Raw genomic sequence first — 17500 nt, 5'->3', positions numbered from 1 at the left:
CATGTTCATTAACCGATTGAAAGTGGTACCTCGGTTTATGAACAAAACTCATAGTAGTCACAATTCATAGAAACAATTACCTAAACCTAAAAGGTATGTCAATAACTTGTATTGAGTGCTACACTTCCACAGACAAATGTTACATCTCCATAATGTTTGTCACACTGTATGATAGCTGTCAATTCTGGTTACAGACAGGCTCAAGTAAGACCAAGTAACTACATTTACAACATTATTCAGTTTTTTTTATTCTGAAGACTTATTTCTTTCACTCTCTCTTTCCAGTTCAACAATCTATCAACACCACTTGAGGGGAAAAATATAGCAACTAGATTGAAGCCATGTGTTAAGAATTCAAGAAAAAATAGAATTGATTTTTTCTATGTGAAAAAAATAAAAACAAAAACAAAAAAAACTTTAGAACATTATGAAGACTTTCATCATCCTAGGTTATATTCACGAAATCTTATTCATATTCATTAACTGGGAAAATGAGATTTACTCATTCTTCATCTCAAATCCATAGCCATTTCTTATGACAGTGAAACCTCGGTAACCTGAAATAATTACAACCTTAAATTTTGCTTTGACATCAAAACAGTAACAAACACAAACCGAAAACTAAGAGAGCAGTTTTAAATAGCTACTGCTATGGTATGACCATTTAAAGAATCAGTCAGTGTGTTGGAAAATTACAAAAGATCACAGGCCATTTCATCTATCAAAATGAAAACTTCCTTTATTCATACAATTTCAATTCAGCGAAGTTCCACTACATATCGTAACAGTAAAATCCATACATCTAAAAACCTACAACAAAAGTCTTTACTATGGAAAAAAAAAAAAAATAATAATAACATAATAATTATAACAAAAAAAATAATGAAAAATCATCTATGAATTACACAAAGGATACTTAAATTCTGAACAGTTATCTACCCTCCTAAAGTCTGTACGCCAAGATCTCCAACCCAGAACACTACAACCTTACATACGCAGCCCTACAATACTATTACTGGTGTACAATGCAGGTAATTTTTACACTTTGAAGCAGACTACTATCAACTAACTTAAACACTGACGATACTCTTTTGTCATATCTCATGGTTACTAAGAATGGGAAAGCTATTAATATGACTAATATTAGTTTTCTCTACTAAAGAGAAATTGGAAACAAATATTAAAAAGAAAATATCACATTTCAAAGTAATCTTTTTGTATGACAATTCACGAAACATGTGCTTAATAACGATGAGTTGTTGTTATTGTGGATGCCACATTTTCAAACCTTATTAATATTTGTGTTTCTAATAATACACTGTTCTAACCAATGAACTTGTGCCTTTGAATTAATTTTTAGTACTTCTGTTGTTTTAAAGCAAGCCACGAGAAAAGACAAACTACTGATTGAAGATGTATGACAGTTAATTAAATAAACAAACAAACCACATGAATCGATAAGAGGCAAGCTGGTAATTAATTTTCAGATGCCCCATGGAAATCTTAGTAAACCAGTTACCTAGTGTGACTAGCAATGCCAGTATTCCTTAAACAAATACTGACAAGCTACTAAAAGTGAAAGGCCAGCTTTGAGGACTGTTTCAATGCAATCTAAAGCTATACTTCCTGAAATCTAGTAAAGCTTGCAGTATGTACATGATGCTATCAATTTAAAGAAACTTGGGCAAGCCACACTATGAACTGTGAGGACACCTTTAGAGAAGTCTCCTACACCCCTTCTGCTTCTCCACAAAATAGTGTGGCTGTCATTATAGAAAAATAAAAATGACTCTGCTGTATTTCTTGGAAACCACAGAATCATCTTTTTTTCTCAGGGCAAAATATCTCGCTTCAATGTGATCTTGTCCCCAGTCGACATCTATCAAACACTAAAATTGCATACACTTATCTAACATCAAGTCTTCAAAAAATATTCCCCTCACAAGCATTTAATGATGGAAAAAAGGAGGGTTCATATCCAAGGAATATATGGAAAGCACTTTTGACTGTAAGAATCTCATATTTTTAGATACATAAACTTTCAGTACCTTTCACTCATTGGTTCTCAAAAATTGGTTGTCCATTCTGATTACAAACATCCAATGGGCTAAGTCACTTTCATGCATTTTTATCAACCAAAACAAATTCTATCCATGAGTGGCAGACTAGTTGAGACTAATCCTTTATACATAATACTGAAATAAAAAAGTACTCAGGATAAGGAAAAATAAATAATAAACCAATAAATCAAAAAGGCTTTTATAACCTAGCCAAAGAGCTAAAGCTCAGTAACACACAACCAAATCTAAGAGCCTATAAGTATAAATTTGTCTAGTGCAGCTATTTTGTACCACACTTTTCTGTAAGCTAATTGTGCTTAGCCATATTTAATAGTTAAAGATCATCCTCATACGTCTATTACCTTTGTAAGTACAGTTTTTGAGAGTGGGGAAAAAGGAAAAACAAAAAGAAAGAAAGAAAAAATAAAATGATACAGCAATTTGTTGAGGTGTACAGCAGCTATGCAAAAATAAATCATAGTGATAATCATTAATAACTTAAATACACTGAACATAAACTTTACATCCTTTCATTTCATTTTACACATGTACACAATGTAATCATTCTTACTATAACAGCAAAACACAAAATGTTAGCTTTGTCAGCAAAACAGTCAAGAATGTTCTAACCTCTCTTGAAGGTTAGAATGTCTCCACAAAACACTTCACAGTCTTCTGCAAAATTGACTTTCATCCTAGTAAGATAAGGCTTGCGGTACACCATTAACTGTTTTGGATTTGAGTACATCATTTTCAAAGGTCATGACAGTTTCTTGGCCAGCCTCTGAAACCTTCTTGGTGGTAATTTTCTTGCCATTAATGAATTTTGTTGAGGTGGAAGTGCGTTTCATGCCAGGGCCCCCAACTGTGGCAAAGGACTGCGAGGAAAATGAGGTAAAGCCGCCACCACCAAGAGTGTCAAAATCTGGGAAAGGTGAGAACATCCCTGGCCCAAAAATGTTGCCGAAAGGATTGAAGAAATTGCTGCTGATGGAATTTGGATGGCTGAGATGATGTGAGAGAGAAGGATCTGAACTTCCTCTGTGTCTGCCTTGCCGACGGCGCCGATTGTGGTTGTCAAAGGGGTCAAAGCTGAACAATTCTGCAAAGGGATCGCCACCAAAGAATTCTCTGAACACTTCTTCAGGGTCTCTGAAAGTGAACGTTGGGAAGGTGTAGTCGAAATCATCGTCATAGCGATAGTGGCCATGATGTCGTGCTGAGCGGGATGTGCGAGGCCTTGTAGGTCCAGGTCCACCTCCAGTTTGAAGTCCTTCTTTGCCAAATTGGTCATAAATCTGAAAAGAAAATAGCTGTTAACATTTACTAATGAAAAAACAACATGAATTAAGTGTGATGATGAATGAATGAATGAACATGAAAGATGTACTACAAAACAAGGGCTCTCATATTACAAAAACACCCTTCCCTTTCACTGGCCCTGTATCATAAAAAGAGGAAACATGATTTTTTTTTTAATAGTTCTTCGTGGGTTCCCTGCTTCAAGCCATTTGCACAAAATTATCTTTATTAAACCAAGAATATTGTTACTTCATGGTGATCAGGAAATTTTGAAAAATAGCAAATATAATACCTACTTTAATAGATTAAATAATTTAGTAAAGGAACTATCAGTAATTGCCATACAAATATAGAAATGATATATAAACACAATGGTCATTCCCCAATTTGACCATTTACTTTGTTAACCCATTCACGCCGGGTCACGCCTATTCCCGTACTCCGCGCGAACCCGTCCCGCCAGGGGGGACTAGGCGTGATTCTTTTCTAACCCATCCCGCCGGGGACGCGTATGGCCGTGCTTTCTGTATGGCTGTATGTATTACTGTTATTGAGCTATTTTTTTTTTTTTTTTTACAGGTCTTTATATTGATAATTATGATTGTGCAACTATATGTGTACATATATAGATGTGTGTATCTGTTTTTCGTCGTGTTTGTGTTTGTCGACTTGTGTTTTTGTGCGTATCTGTGGAAGTATGTGCGCGTAACTGTTGGGATGTATGCGTGAGTGTGTAAGTCGGTAATTTTACGTGCGGAAGTGCGTGTGTGAATTATATAAAAGTTTACGCAAGTTTTTCATTGCATAAATGTTTTGTCTGCTGTGTATTTGTTTTTCTCGGGCCCCTGCGCCATCGGGACCCTGGAGGGGGTGTCCTCCCTGACGGGCGGGCAGAGGCGGCCCCTGTATGTGGTGGTGTGGGCTGAACCACCGTTTTGCCAGCTGTAAGGACTGTCTGTGTGTAAGTCTGCATGAAAGTCTGTGTGCAAGTCTGTGAGAGAGAGAGAGAGAGAGAGAGAGAGAGAGAGAGAGAGAGAGAGAGAGAGAGAGAGAGAGAGAGAGAGAGAGAGAGACCGCCATGACACTCGTCCCCACTGTGTTTGTGTGCATGTGTGTGTGCATGTGTGTGTGCATGTGTGTGTGCATGTGTGTGTGCATGTGTGTGTGCATGTGTGTGTGCATGTGTGTGTGTGCATGTGTGTGTGTGCATGTGTGTGCATGTGTGTGTGTGTTTGTTTGAGAGAGAGAGAGAGAGAGAGAGAGAGAGCGAGAGACAGTGATGTCATGCTACGTGACATATGTGATTTTCACGCCATTTCCGCTGCGTACCTCACGTGACCTGTCACGTGATTTTCTGGATCCCTCCGGGGCACAAGGATCTTCGGGAACCTTCTGGAACCTTCCCGCGCATATCTCACGTGACCTATCACGTGACTTTCTGGACCCCTCCGGAGCACAAGCATTGGGAATATCTTCGATTGGCAATAGAGTAGTTTGGCAATAGTTTACCTGTACTTCACATGACTCACGTGACCTAAAATCAATGATCTGATTGGCCGAAACCCTGTGGAAAATCATATAAAAGGCCATGCAGAGGTCAAGGCAATCACTCGCCAGCACGAGACCTTTTGTTGAGAAAATGTCTCGAATGCTTTCCACTCGCCGCTGCCGCAAGCCGAGGAATTCCCCTGGAGTCCGTGCCTTGTTTTTCGACGAGGAGACAGTGGACGATCCCCAACCGTCCACTTCCAGAGGATATCCTCGCTTGCGGAATGCCACAGACCCGCTCCTCTATCTGTACTCATCCGCCAACGAAGTCGATGATGAGGGCTCAGATGAGGACTACACACCTCCTCTGAAATTCTCAAGGACAAGTAATCTCTCTGGTAAGTTTTCTATCTTTTCTTTGACTTGTGAAAATACCTGCCTTGTTGGACATATACTACTTTGTTTCTGCATATCAAAACTTTTTTACATAGAACTCATGTTTTCTTCGTATTTTTACAGAAGTTGAAATCTCCGGCCAGTTCAACGGTGACGACTCGGATTGGGAGGAATCCGAGTCCGACTCCGGAGAATCTGCCGTGGAGGACAACTCGGATGGAGATTACGACTATGTCCCGCTGGTGGATACCTCCATGGACTCGGACGAGCCCCTCGCGGAATACGGCAGGCGAAAGTGGGAGCGCAACGCTCCCGGAACCCCTTCTTTTGCTTGTGCAAAGGAGGAGAACTTCGTCAGGCATCACTGCTTCGAGGGGACACCGGGTGTGCACGCACACCTTGACGAATCGTCCTACCCGATGGAGATATTCAGCAGCTTCTTCCCAGAGGAGTTGTTTCAAACAATTGTGGAGGAGACGAATCAGTAAGCAACCTACATGTTTTTTTGTGCTCTGCCTTGAAATTTTCTACGTCCTTTTTTTGGAACACCTGTTTTACAATGTCTTTTTTTCTTCCAACTGCAGGTACGCTCGACAGAACCCGCGAACCCCTTCATCCCACATAAAGGGGTGGGAGGACACAATGGTGCGGGAGCTCCGCTCATATGTCGGCCTTAGGTTACTCATGGGACTTCATGGGAAGAGGAGGTGCTAGAGGGACCTTTGGTCGAAGGACCCGTTGATGTGCTCGTCGGTGTTCCCCAAGACCATGACCAGGGACCGCTTCGACATCCTTTCCTCCACCCTCCACTTCGCTAACAACGAAGGGGAGCACAGCGCGGAGGACTGGTTGTGGAAGCTGCGCCCTGTGATTGACGTCTTGGACTCGCCGTACCGTTCCGTCTTTGTCCCCAGAAAGAACGTGACCGTCGACGAGAGCTTGTGGGTCTTCAAGGGGAGGCATCAGGCCCTTCAGTACAACCCTAGTAAGAGGGCTAGGAGGGGCCTGAAGGTCTACAAGCTGTGTTCGTCCGACGGTCCAGAGGCAGGGTATTCGGCGGCCTTCAATATTTACATGGGGCAGGATCGCGGCGAGTTTACGGAGAGTATGAAGGCCGTCGACGACCTGATGGAGAAAGCAAAGCTGCTCGACAAGGGGTATCAGTTGTACACAGACAACTGGTATTCCTCCCCGACTCTCTTCCACAATCTGCAGGCTCGGAAGACCACCGCCGTTGGCACAGTACGTGTCAACAGGAAGGGTATGCCCTCGGACCTGCAGGTGAGTCGGGGACAAATCGACTTCTGGAGTAGCAAAACCGGAATGCTTTGCCTGCAGTGGTTAGACAAGCGTCCTGTGACAATGCTTTCCACTGCCCACACATCAAAGGTCGTTACCCTGCCTCCCAACCGCCGAGGGGTGGAGAGGTCGAAGCCCGAGGTTGTTGTCAGTTACAACAACGGCATGAAGGGCGTCGACCTCTCGGATCAGCTGGCGCAGTCATATCCAGCAACCAAGAAGACCATCAAGTGGTACAAAAAGGAATTTTTTTTACCTGCTGGATATGACCACCATCAACGCGCTGGCTGTCCACCGGGCTCTCGGCGGAAAGATGCCTCAGTGGAAGTTCCGTACGGAACTAGTTCGGGAATTGCTGCAGCGAGGTAAGCATCTGACTTTTTGTTTCTTGTGTTCTGTTTTGAAATTATGGTGATTTTCATTCTAAAGTCCATTTTTGAAGATGTAATTTACAATGTCCTTTTTTCTTTCATTTACAGGTGGCTGACCTGCCTCCTTCCGGCGGAACCCTCCTCAGAACCAACCTGAGGAGGATCCCCAGCAGGCGCAAATGCCAGTTGACACCCCATTCCGGAGGTGGCGGAGATGTGCGCTCTGCTGGAGGAACAACCGGCGCAGGAAGGAGACCAGAGTCATGTGTGCCCACTGCAGCGTTTCCCTATGTCCCGCACCCTGCTTCCAGGCATACCATGCCTAATTACAAAAAATAAAAATTCGACTTTTACCACTGCTTTTCTGTGCTCTGGCCAAAACACACTATTGACTTTACACACTCACATTGGTCGAACACTCCTAAAATGGAGTATATACTACAGTATGAGACAATAAAATCCTTCATATGACATATTATATAACTTTCATATGTTTTTAGAGTTAAAAAATCTGAGGTTGCAGTTATACGCAAACCAGCCGCCCGAGCGCGCTGAAACTTCTGTGGGATGGTGAGACAGGTAGCGCGAGTCGAGCGCGCGTCCCGGCAGGAGAGCTAGCAGCTTGTTTTTGTTCACCGGAAATTCGTGTGCAGAGATGTTTTCCGACCCGACGCCATTGGGTTAACAAACAGGAAAATTGCACCACAAGATGTGTAAAAGAAACTTTGTGGAATATTTAACAATGGGATTTAAAGCTGAAACTCTGAAAACATTGGTATAGCTGGGGAAATCAAAGCTGGGTCTCCAATGAATCCTGATAAAAAAATTCTGACATTTACTAAAATAAATAAAATAAATTACACAAATATATCATTCTGAACGATACAAGAGATGATTTTGGTGCTAAAAATGCTTGACAAGTGATTGTATGATCTCTATACAGAGGTGTATTTTGCCTCGGGGCGTTTTGGTGCGGCGCCGCTGCGGACAGCCGCACGCCTCAAATCGGGCGTATTGTTATGACGGCAATAGCCGTGACCCGTCGCCATTGGGTTAAAAGGACATGGTAACCAGACACTAAAAGGATGCTCAAAAGATAGCTTGCCATGCAATAATTTGACTATTACGGAATCTCAGATTTTATCCAAGTTGCAGGCTGAAATTGCTGTGCTGTATAGCAAATTCTGCATTAAGACAATATCACCTTGGTATATGAAAGAAAAAATAAAGAGAATAAAGAAAGAGTACTACGACTCCATCAGAAATGTAACACTGAAGACAAAATTCTCGAAAACTGTGATTGTGTCATTCAAGGCAAAGAAACAACCCCGAGAAATCCTCAAGGAAGATATAGATTGGTATGATGCAAAAGTACAAGGAGGCAATGGATCACTCGGAAGTGTTGATTATCAAGCGCAAAGACTGGAATTTAACAGACTGAAATGGAAACAGACCAACAATGCAGAAGTCCCATTTATATGCAACAGTGAAGATATTGCAGAAATGTCTTTTGCCAGTTGGTGTCAGGTGGCTGGGATTTTTTTTGTTCCCTCCTACACATCTGCCTGACCATTGACACCATACTGACCAAGCTGGAAGGAGTTTGTGATGGTGATTTGCCCAATAAATCCAAGATTGGAATAAAGAACAACACCATAAAGTGTCTGAAAACTGAAAAAAAATCCAAGAACAATCAGAAGTATTTTTGATTTTGCAAAAGTTCATTTCATGTGCTGGCGTTCTGCTGTGAACAGCAATGGAATGACTTTTCAGAACTGCTATTGAAACTTCAAGGAGGTATGCCAGGATTGGCTGTGAACTTGGCTTTCCTAGCAGCTACTTCTCGTCCATCAACAGACATCTGTATAATGCAGATGGTACACTTCTTCCCTTGGCTGTTGATCATGATTACGTCGATGAAGTTGCAAAGATCTTGAAAAGAGGAATTCGTGAAAAATGGCCATACACACCAGCCCTATTCAACAATAAGGAGAAGCACAATTTCACTGCAGAAAAACTGTGTAATCTGAGTGTGAAAGATTTCATTTCCCAACATCTGACCACAGATATGAAGTTTGCATACTTGGCCTATGATATGCATGAAATCGATATGTGGAAACCCAAAAGTTCATTAATACCTGGCCATAATCAAAACTGTGAAAGACAGATTGGAGACATGAAAAAATGTGAAGACATAAACAGAATTGTTGTTGTAACAGAAACTAGAGAACGGCGCAGTTGGAGATATGGCAATGTAAACAAAAGAGTAGAATGAAAATTATATTGTATGCAATATATGATGTTCCAAATAAAATCATTACTAGAATCCTTTCCTTTTATAGCCTCTTGTTAAATAGAATATGTTACTTCAAATCATTAAAGCGAAGTGAGAAGTCCGAGAGCCAAAGCATGCTCTCGGTGACCCAACCCCGATTCGGTGGGAGAGAACACAAAGTAAAGAGAAGTCAAGCCTACTAATTGAAAAATTAGTCTTATGGCAATTAAAGAACTTTATATAATATTAATTTATAATAGAAATAATTTTGGTGCAAAAATATTAAAGAAAAGTATAATATTGAAGTATTTTAAAAATAAAATAGGTATACTGACAACAGAAAACGAGGCGTTATTTGGCGTTCGAAGCGGTGTCTAAATCATAATTTTATCAAAACTTTCAATTGAAAATAGAGAATGCGAGATATTCTTTGATTTCCAAACTCAGAAAATTCACAGGCGCCTATTTCTTAACTTGCCCCCGGGATTCGAGCAAATTTTAGAAAATCGACAATTATTGAAACACCCTAATGCACACACGCACATGCGCACTCACGCACACACACGTGCACACACGTGCACACACACAAAAAAGTTGCCATTGATATATTTTCATTCCTTACCTCCAATTTCCTTTTACAAAAAAATAACTAGTCTAAGTTATTTCAGTTTGTTTCACATCAAAATTGTCATATAATTGAAGGGTTCCTTCAAGTAAAAGTAAAGTATAATCAACAAATGTTAATTTCACCCAAAAGCCCTGTTTTGCTTCCACTACTAAGGGATAAGGGTCATACTCTTGAACATCACAGAAATTAAAGAGAATATGGTGATGTAGATGACAATAGTGTAACATAATTAAAACACAAGACACTTAACCTACCTTCTTTTTCTTTTCATCACTTAATACTTCATAAGCTTCTGATATTTCCTTGAATTTTTTGGTTGCCTCATCTTGGTTGTCTGGATTTTTGTCAGGGTGCCATTTGAGTGCCAGACGACGATATGCCTTCTTGATGTCTGCCTGGGAAGCACTCCGGTTCAATTCAAGGACTTTGTAGTAATCCACCATTGTGGAATGTGATCTGTTGATAAGCAGCAACATTAGTATGATAATATCCAAGGTAAAAAAAAAAAAATAATAATAATAATAACATGAACAAAACACTTTGCCATCCTAGTGTTCTTGGGGTCCTTTTAGTAAATCAATACAGAGTTCAAAAAATATTAATAACAACAACAATGCTTCTATGCTGCAATGGTTAAAGTCAAGGTTGTTCACTAAAATTGCAAGTTCATCAATAGAAGAAAAAACTGAATATTATCGAGTTGCAGAGAGCGAGATGAAACCTCTTTTTGTGGCCATTAACCTTAACCAATAATCTCAACCAAGGCTAATAACACTTCTGTTGCAGTTGACAGTTGCAAATAAAATAGAATAGAATTGACCACAAACTTAGAGCTATGCAATGTGCAAAGTTTAATTACAATATATAGCAAATAAAATCAATAAATATTGTGTGAACAGACAGTACACATGCATGTTCAAGGTATCTATGTAGAAGATATATATCTATATCAATGCGGTATTGCGTTATTCCAACTTTCAGATGCTAGCCTAATCAATCATAAATTGTCTAGTATTAATGTATGATTACATCTACTGAAAATATATATCATAGCCATATTTTGCTTTTATATTTATATAAGTGAAATTGGCAAGAAACTACTATGCTGACAGTCATCATAGAGCAATTCTAGACCAGGTGTACAATTCGATTTTCTTTTTATGTAATCAAAATGGGAACTTAAATACAGTGTGATTATATTTTTCATTTCACACAAGAGCTTTCCAAACAAAAGTGGTAATAGGTGAGGAAAGGGTACTCACTGCAAAACAAGAACCTTCTTTGCACTGAATATCATTGCATCATGACACCAAGTACAGCCTATTTTCTATCTTCTCACAGGCTTTTTCAACTAATAAACAATATCTAAGGAAGTATGATACATTTCACACAAAAGGCAAGCAAAAAAAAAAAAAAAAATTATGTCTTTAAGTTTAGGGCAGAACTATGAATAAGACAAATTGGATAAGACAGATCAGCATTGTTGCTTCCAAAACTGACTGTAGCCTTCCTCTGTCCATTAATATCATCAATAAATACATCATAAATGCTGGCTATAAGGTTTTATTATAACATTAACGGAGATCACCACACCCATTTCTATTTTGCGAAAGTCAATGTTTTAGGATTCCTTAATAATGATTATTGACAAATAAATCTAAACTGGTCAGATGTCTTAACAGAAATTGTCATTATGTATGTCTAGCCACCGAACTAAATGTGAATCCCAGAAAACCATAGCAAATTTGATGACAGCACAGCGGTTGGCCGATGTTGATATTGCTAATGTAAAACCAACAAATATTTTTTCAGGCAGAATTTGTTTTACGGACTACAAAAGAGATGTAGCAGAAGAGGCCGAGGTGCAGCAGAGCACTTTTAGAGTGAAATCCTACCAGTCTGATACTCCTACAGTGGACAAAGAAGCTAGAGATGCCTATGGTTCAACCAGACAGATAGAAAGAGGGAAGGATAGAGAATGGATGAATAACTGAATGAAGGAAAGAGAAAAAGGGATAAATTGTGAAGTATGAAAAAGGGAAAGGGAGGGAGACACAATCAATGAACAAGACAAGTAAACAACAAGGTAGAGAATCCATTGGATTCATATGGAAATATGAAGACTTTGCTAGCTATGTTTATCTGTCACATAACTGTCATTACCTTTTGGCACAAACAATAATCACTACAGAGCCAATTCTATATGCAGATGAAAGCTTACATTGGAGAATTACCTCACATAAAGTGTTAAGAAGTAAAACAAAAGTAAAACCCTCAAAAAACACCTAGATAATTTCCAACTATCACTTTCTAGCAGATCTGAGCAAAACGTTTAAGACTGGTCCAAGTACAGTTATTACACTGCATTAAAATTAGTAAGCATACTCATCATTCTGAAAACTTGGGTTTGCATTTCCCTATGGATATAAAGGAAGATTTCTTGTGAGTTGGCCATGTGATGGTAGGAAAGTTTAAATCATGTACCTTCTTATGTACAATCACATCCACTCTAAAGCTATGATAATTTCACCCAATTGACAATATCCAGTATGGCAAAATTTTACACTGAATTAATATTTCAAAACTGAATTCACTATCACATTTCATTCACAGTATTCGGATCATCTAAAGGGCCAAGTTATGAGAAAATTTGGCAAAACTTTCTTCCATAAGCACCAGTTCTCATATATTCCCCCCTAAAAAATACCTCAAAATACATACATAGATATAACACACTCAATATCTATGCAAAATATTTAATAGAGTGTAAGATGCAAGCAGAAGATGAAATGGGAAATATATGCATCATTATAAAAAAAAAAAATAAAACAAAAATAAGTAGACTAGCAATTCAAGTAACATCAATACCAATTTTGATTAAAAAATAATAGCCTACTAATACTAATTCAATACTGCTGATGTTACCAACTACTACCATTACCACTACCATTATTACTGCTACTCCTATATACTAATGAATAGTAATACTGATACCAATAGCACTAAAATCATCACAACAATGATGAAGCCCATTTCCTTCTCATAACCCCTTGTCGATGGGAACATGCAATGCGCACTGTAGTTTGGTTTTAGATAGCTCCTCAAGTGCTCAGCCAACCAGGAGTCAATTAGTAAGTTACATGACCTCACCTGAATTCTTTAGACTTTCTTCAAACACCATTAAATTTGATAGTGTCAATGATAATAAAACACTATCTTAATTAATATGTATTTAACAATAGTAATAGCAATAAAAAATACATAATTCAAGGAAAAGGGTAAATAGGTGAGATTTGTAGGATTAGTAATAGACTCCTTGATGACTAAGAATTTGTAAAGCAATCTATGTTACTTGCAGAGTCATCCATATGCAAACACAATTATTACACCATATTCACAGTGGGCACAGCATGTGCCCACTGTGGGAATTAGAAACAAAGAGTTAACATTTCATAAGAAATAAATAATAGTGTGATATAACAGCCTAAATCTCTGGAATTTGAGGACTGCAATAAATTCATTAATTATCAGTAACTTTTATATATTGCACTAAATATCTTTATAGGTCTACTAAACAAATAATACTTTCAACATTCTATTAATAAGTAATTCACAAACAAAACTCTGAATGTAAACATATAATTAAGTTGCATATATGCAACCAAAATGAAATAGTAATGAGGTTTGCACCAGCCACCTAACTGAATGCTCCAAAGTTAGTCCCCAAAAGATATTCAAAATTCACTTGATAAGTTTTACAAGTTATGTGGATTTAGAGCGCCCTTGCTTATTTATCTTCACGTCTTTTACCTTGATATTAAAAAAGTACGAAATGTAAGAGTTTAGTGGCCCCTCAACCACAGAGAACCAGGCCCTGGCTTCAAAAGCTGTGAGAGAAACCGCCACAACAGATCTTTTGCTAATAAGAATACGCAGTGTGACGCCAGAAGTTACTGGACTTATCACAGTTCAACTTCCTTCCATCTTTATCAGTGAAGGGCTCCTCCTTCAGAATTAGAAAACATGACGGTTTTGACATATCTTGGCTCTGTAGCCAAGGTATATCAAATTGAGTAAGTCCATTGCATTTTACATCCCAAGGCATATAGTTGCACCATTAATGGTATTTAAAGAATACTTATCAAATTTCCAATACAGTATTTGAAACACTGAATTTATACACAGATTTATTGAAATTATTGTTTATTGCATATTCAGATTATGGCCTGGAAGTTGAAAATGATTAGCTCATTAATCCTTTGAAGGCAGTAATGTGTGGTTAGAATCAACATCCACTCTAAATACATTTAGATGACTAAAAACTATTTCCATATAAGTGACAAAAAGATGAGTGTGAAAAACTTGCCTTTTAACATTTCATCACAAACACAAACTGCACAATTTGAAGGTAATGCTTCAAACAAAAGAGGTTTATCTTGTTGAAATCTCTCTCTCTCTCTCTCTCTCTCTCTCTCTCTTTACTTTACCCATATTATTTCATCAGAAACATAAAGGTTAATCATATTTTTGTTTGCAGTCAGTCTACAATGACAGTTATTTCCAAGTATATGCATGTCCCTATAATGAATATTCATTGGGTCAGGCCTCAGACAATTTTAACAAGCTGAACATGATATGAATATGAAAGAACTGTTAGTTGTTGTTAACTATCAAACATTATAATTGCTCTCAAAATGAGACAAAGCGTTTGTAATTAACATACAATGGATCAGTTGGACATATGACTCTGAGAGGCTGTTCTCCAGCTCTTTCTCAATTTCAAACAGTAAAGTAAGACTAGCCACAGTTTCATTAATCAGATATGCTGCAGAATGATAGTTTAACAGAATGTAATAATTCAACCTTCACACTAATGCAGATTAGGGATCAGTAAGGCTCAAGAGATCTTTAGCTAATACTGATGAAAATGGAGAGACATTGGTAAAATTTCAGGATTATCAAGTAAAGTCAGTGAATCAATGAAGTCTTAACATTTTCTTTTTCAATAAATTCATTAACATTTTCCTTCTATGATAGTTATATTGCAAACTGGAAATAATAACATTTTTAAAATAATAATATAGGGTGGTAAACCAACTCGGATCATGTTTCACCTTTCACACACTATCAAAGGCTAACAAACCTCCACCATGTATATTTTTACATGATAAAAGCTTAGACTGGTTTCTTAATTGATGACAAATCATGTAGAAAGTTTACAAACCATACCCACAATGGTCATGATCATGATGTGTGGGTCTTATTCTCATCTGTTTTATCAATATCAATTAAATCCATTTAAATTTTCAGTTGCAAGAAAATTTTTTTTTAAATCTTTTGAATAATCACTGCCCTGTGCTATTTAACCTAAAGAAAAATTAAACTGATATTGTTGTTGTTGTTGTAAAAGTAGAAATAGTAGTCTCTATGTCACCTGTTTACCCTTTTCCTTGATTTTTGGAAATGTTTTGTATGATTTTAAATTGCCGTTAGTAATGTCAATATGCCATAATCATGTATATATTAATGATAATATCAACATTGATAATACTAGTAAAAAAATTAAACAAACCTCAAGGAATTGAAATCAGGTAAATTGACTACTTGGTGGTCATCTATATGTAGTGACATTTCACAGAACAATACTATATTGAACATTACATTTTTCAAGTGGTGTTAGGAAGCTTCCATACTTTAAACTCCTTAATAGTAAACAACAACGCTTCACACTGACAACAGATAATCAAGCCACTTGAAAGGTCTTACTCCGTATTAGTTGTCATTCAACCCCTGACTCCCCATGATCTTTCCTCTGAAAGGTTGGCAGGTCATGAAATACATAGAGGAATCTGCATGATGAAAATATATATGCAAACAAAACTATAGGCAATATCACTAACTTACACACAAAGATTGCTGGAGGGAGAAATATCAACTGATAACTATTTTTTAATTACTTTTACAGTTTCACAGTTTTGCCGCCCCTTTTCCGCACTAGCTTTCTGTCTGTGTAACAGTATTTCATTGTTTGTTAAATCTAAAATCAATATTATGATAGATGACCTGAGAAGGGCTATAAACTATTCCTCTAGCCATTTTTAACAATCCTATATTCATAAAAGCTATTGACATCTGCACCGCGACACGCTTGACTATGTTGGACAATCTATTGGTTATTTGACCCAGTGATGAACATATACATTATCTTAAAATCAATCAAGTACCTTCTGAAATGTTCTGTTTCCTGCACAAATATCTCCAAGGCATAAAACTGGTTCGTAGCAGTTTGGCTATGCTGTGATAAAGTAGCTACATATAACTGATAATCATAATTATAGAAATTATATATAAAGATGTAAAAAAGGACAACAAAAATTCATATGTGAATGTTGCATTTACCAGTCACACTGAATGCAATAGGAAACTGTCACATGTATTTTGTTGTTTCAACTAACTTTCAAAGGATATTCTAACGATGATATAACAAAAGATAATAAAAAATTATTAATACTGCACTTATGAAATCCTAACTGCTGGCTGGAATCTAACTCAACACAACTTTTTAACCCACTGATAGGATAATATGCATGTGCTGCCCACTGTAGGTTTGTTTTGTAAGTTTTGTTTACACATAGATGGCTTCACAAAGACTTAGTCACTAAGGAGTCAATTACTATCTGACCTTACCTGTTGAATTTTCAGGGGAAAAATACAATCAGGATAGTTTCAGTTTCCTACCACCATGTAGTACAAAAGAAACATTTGCCTGTAACAGCCAGAATGACCAAACATAAGACTTTTCATATATGGTACTATCTTTGCAATTTTGATAATAAGGAAGTTGTGCAACATGTAATAATTTGGTACACATTTACAGGAAAATGTAATGGAACTATAATATCAAAAGAAAAACTACACTCACTTAAAAATTAAATAATCTATGTAGGCAAATAAAATGTAAAAAATGAAGAAAATAAGTTGTCAAATACCATGCAGAGAGTATGTCCATGGCAATATGGTGGGGATCAGACGACAGACCCCCTGATAAGGAAACAATGATCGGATGCGGGTCTGGGGCGAATCCCCACGGTTAGGTAGGTTTTTGGTTTATACAGCTATGTTTGTAGATTTCAGACTTACTCTCAGAAGGTTGGGGTCACTTTGTAAACATTTCCAATACTTTAATTCATATCATTTGCAATTGAAAAATAACACGAGATTCTCACATATTACAGTGTGAATAATTGAAAGAAGGAATCTTAATTATTACCTAAACATCTAATATTACTAATATATATTGTCTATGTTACCAATATTGAGAATAAGAATAAGAACATAATGATAATTCTCATAATTATCATTATCATTATAACATCTCTACCTGTATTAATATAACATCTATAATGCAAGATCAGGTAGGTTTAGTAAACAACACCTTGTGACTATGTGCTTGTGGAACCATCTAAATCACAACAGACAAGCATGTAAACAAGCCTGGTGTCAACATGTTACAGGAATTCTAGAAAGAGTGAAAGAACTAAGCACAGTTTTTCTTATCAAACCAATGATGTCCAAATAACATCATCGTATTTCCAACATCATCTGTGACCTGTCAATTATGAAATGATTATCATTAAATAATTAACCCTGCCACTCATCCCCAAGCTATCAAGAGAATCTT

The 17500-nt window shown here is 37.5% G+C and overlaps 3 protein-coding genes across 5 annotated transcripts in view; 2 read left to right on the top strand and 1 right to left on the bottom strand.

The window, feature by feature from the left end:
• LOC125025618 (dnaJ homolog subfamily B member 6-like) overlaps positions 1-17500 on the bottom strand; it is a 20196-nt gene that overhangs the window by 585 nt on the left and 2111 nt on the right. For all 3 annotated transcript variants that reach the window (XM_047613657.1, XM_047613655.1, XM_047613656.1), the window contains exons 2-3: positions 10074-10275; positions 1-3358 (exon numbers count right to left, since the gene is read on the bottom strand). The exon at positions 1-3358 is cut by the window's left edge and continues 585 nt beyond it. In XM_047613657.1, coding sequence (XP_047469613.1) covers positions 2756-3358; positions 10074-10262 — 792 coding nt within the window. In that variant the 5' untranslated portion in view covers positions 10263-10275 and the 3' untranslated portion in view covers positions 1-2755. The remainder of the gene's footprint in view (positions 3359-10073; positions 10276-17500) is intronic.
• On the top strand, positions 4624-5762 carry LOC125025619. Its single transcript, XM_047613658.1, has 2 exons — positions 4624-5248; positions 5370-5762. The coding sequence occupies exons 1-2, from the start codon at positions 4951-4953 to the stop codon at positions 5732-5734; spliced, it is 663 nt and encodes a 220-aa protein (XP_047469614.1). The 5' UTR covers positions 4624-4950; the 3' UTR covers positions 5735-5762.
• Positions 5794-7419, top strand: LOC125025617 (piggyBac transposable element-derived protein 4-like). The gene is made up of 2 exons (XM_047613653.1): positions 5794-6910; positions 7025-7419. The coding sequence occupies exons 1-2, from the start codon at positions 5988-5990 to the stop codon at positions 7071-7073; spliced, it is 972 nt and encodes a 323-aa protein (XP_047469609.1). The 5' UTR covers positions 5794-5987; the 3' UTR covers positions 7074-7419.

The sequence above is a fragment of the Penaeus chinensis genome, chromosome 5 (assembly GCF_019202785.1).
Source record: "Penaeus chinensis breed Huanghai No. 1 chromosome 5, ASM1920278v2, whole genome shotgun sequence".
Lineage (NCBI taxonomy): Eukaryota > Metazoa > Arthropoda > Malacostraca > Decapoda > Penaeidae > Penaeus > Penaeus chinensis.
This window is presented reverse-complemented; position numbering and strand designations above follow the sequence as displayed.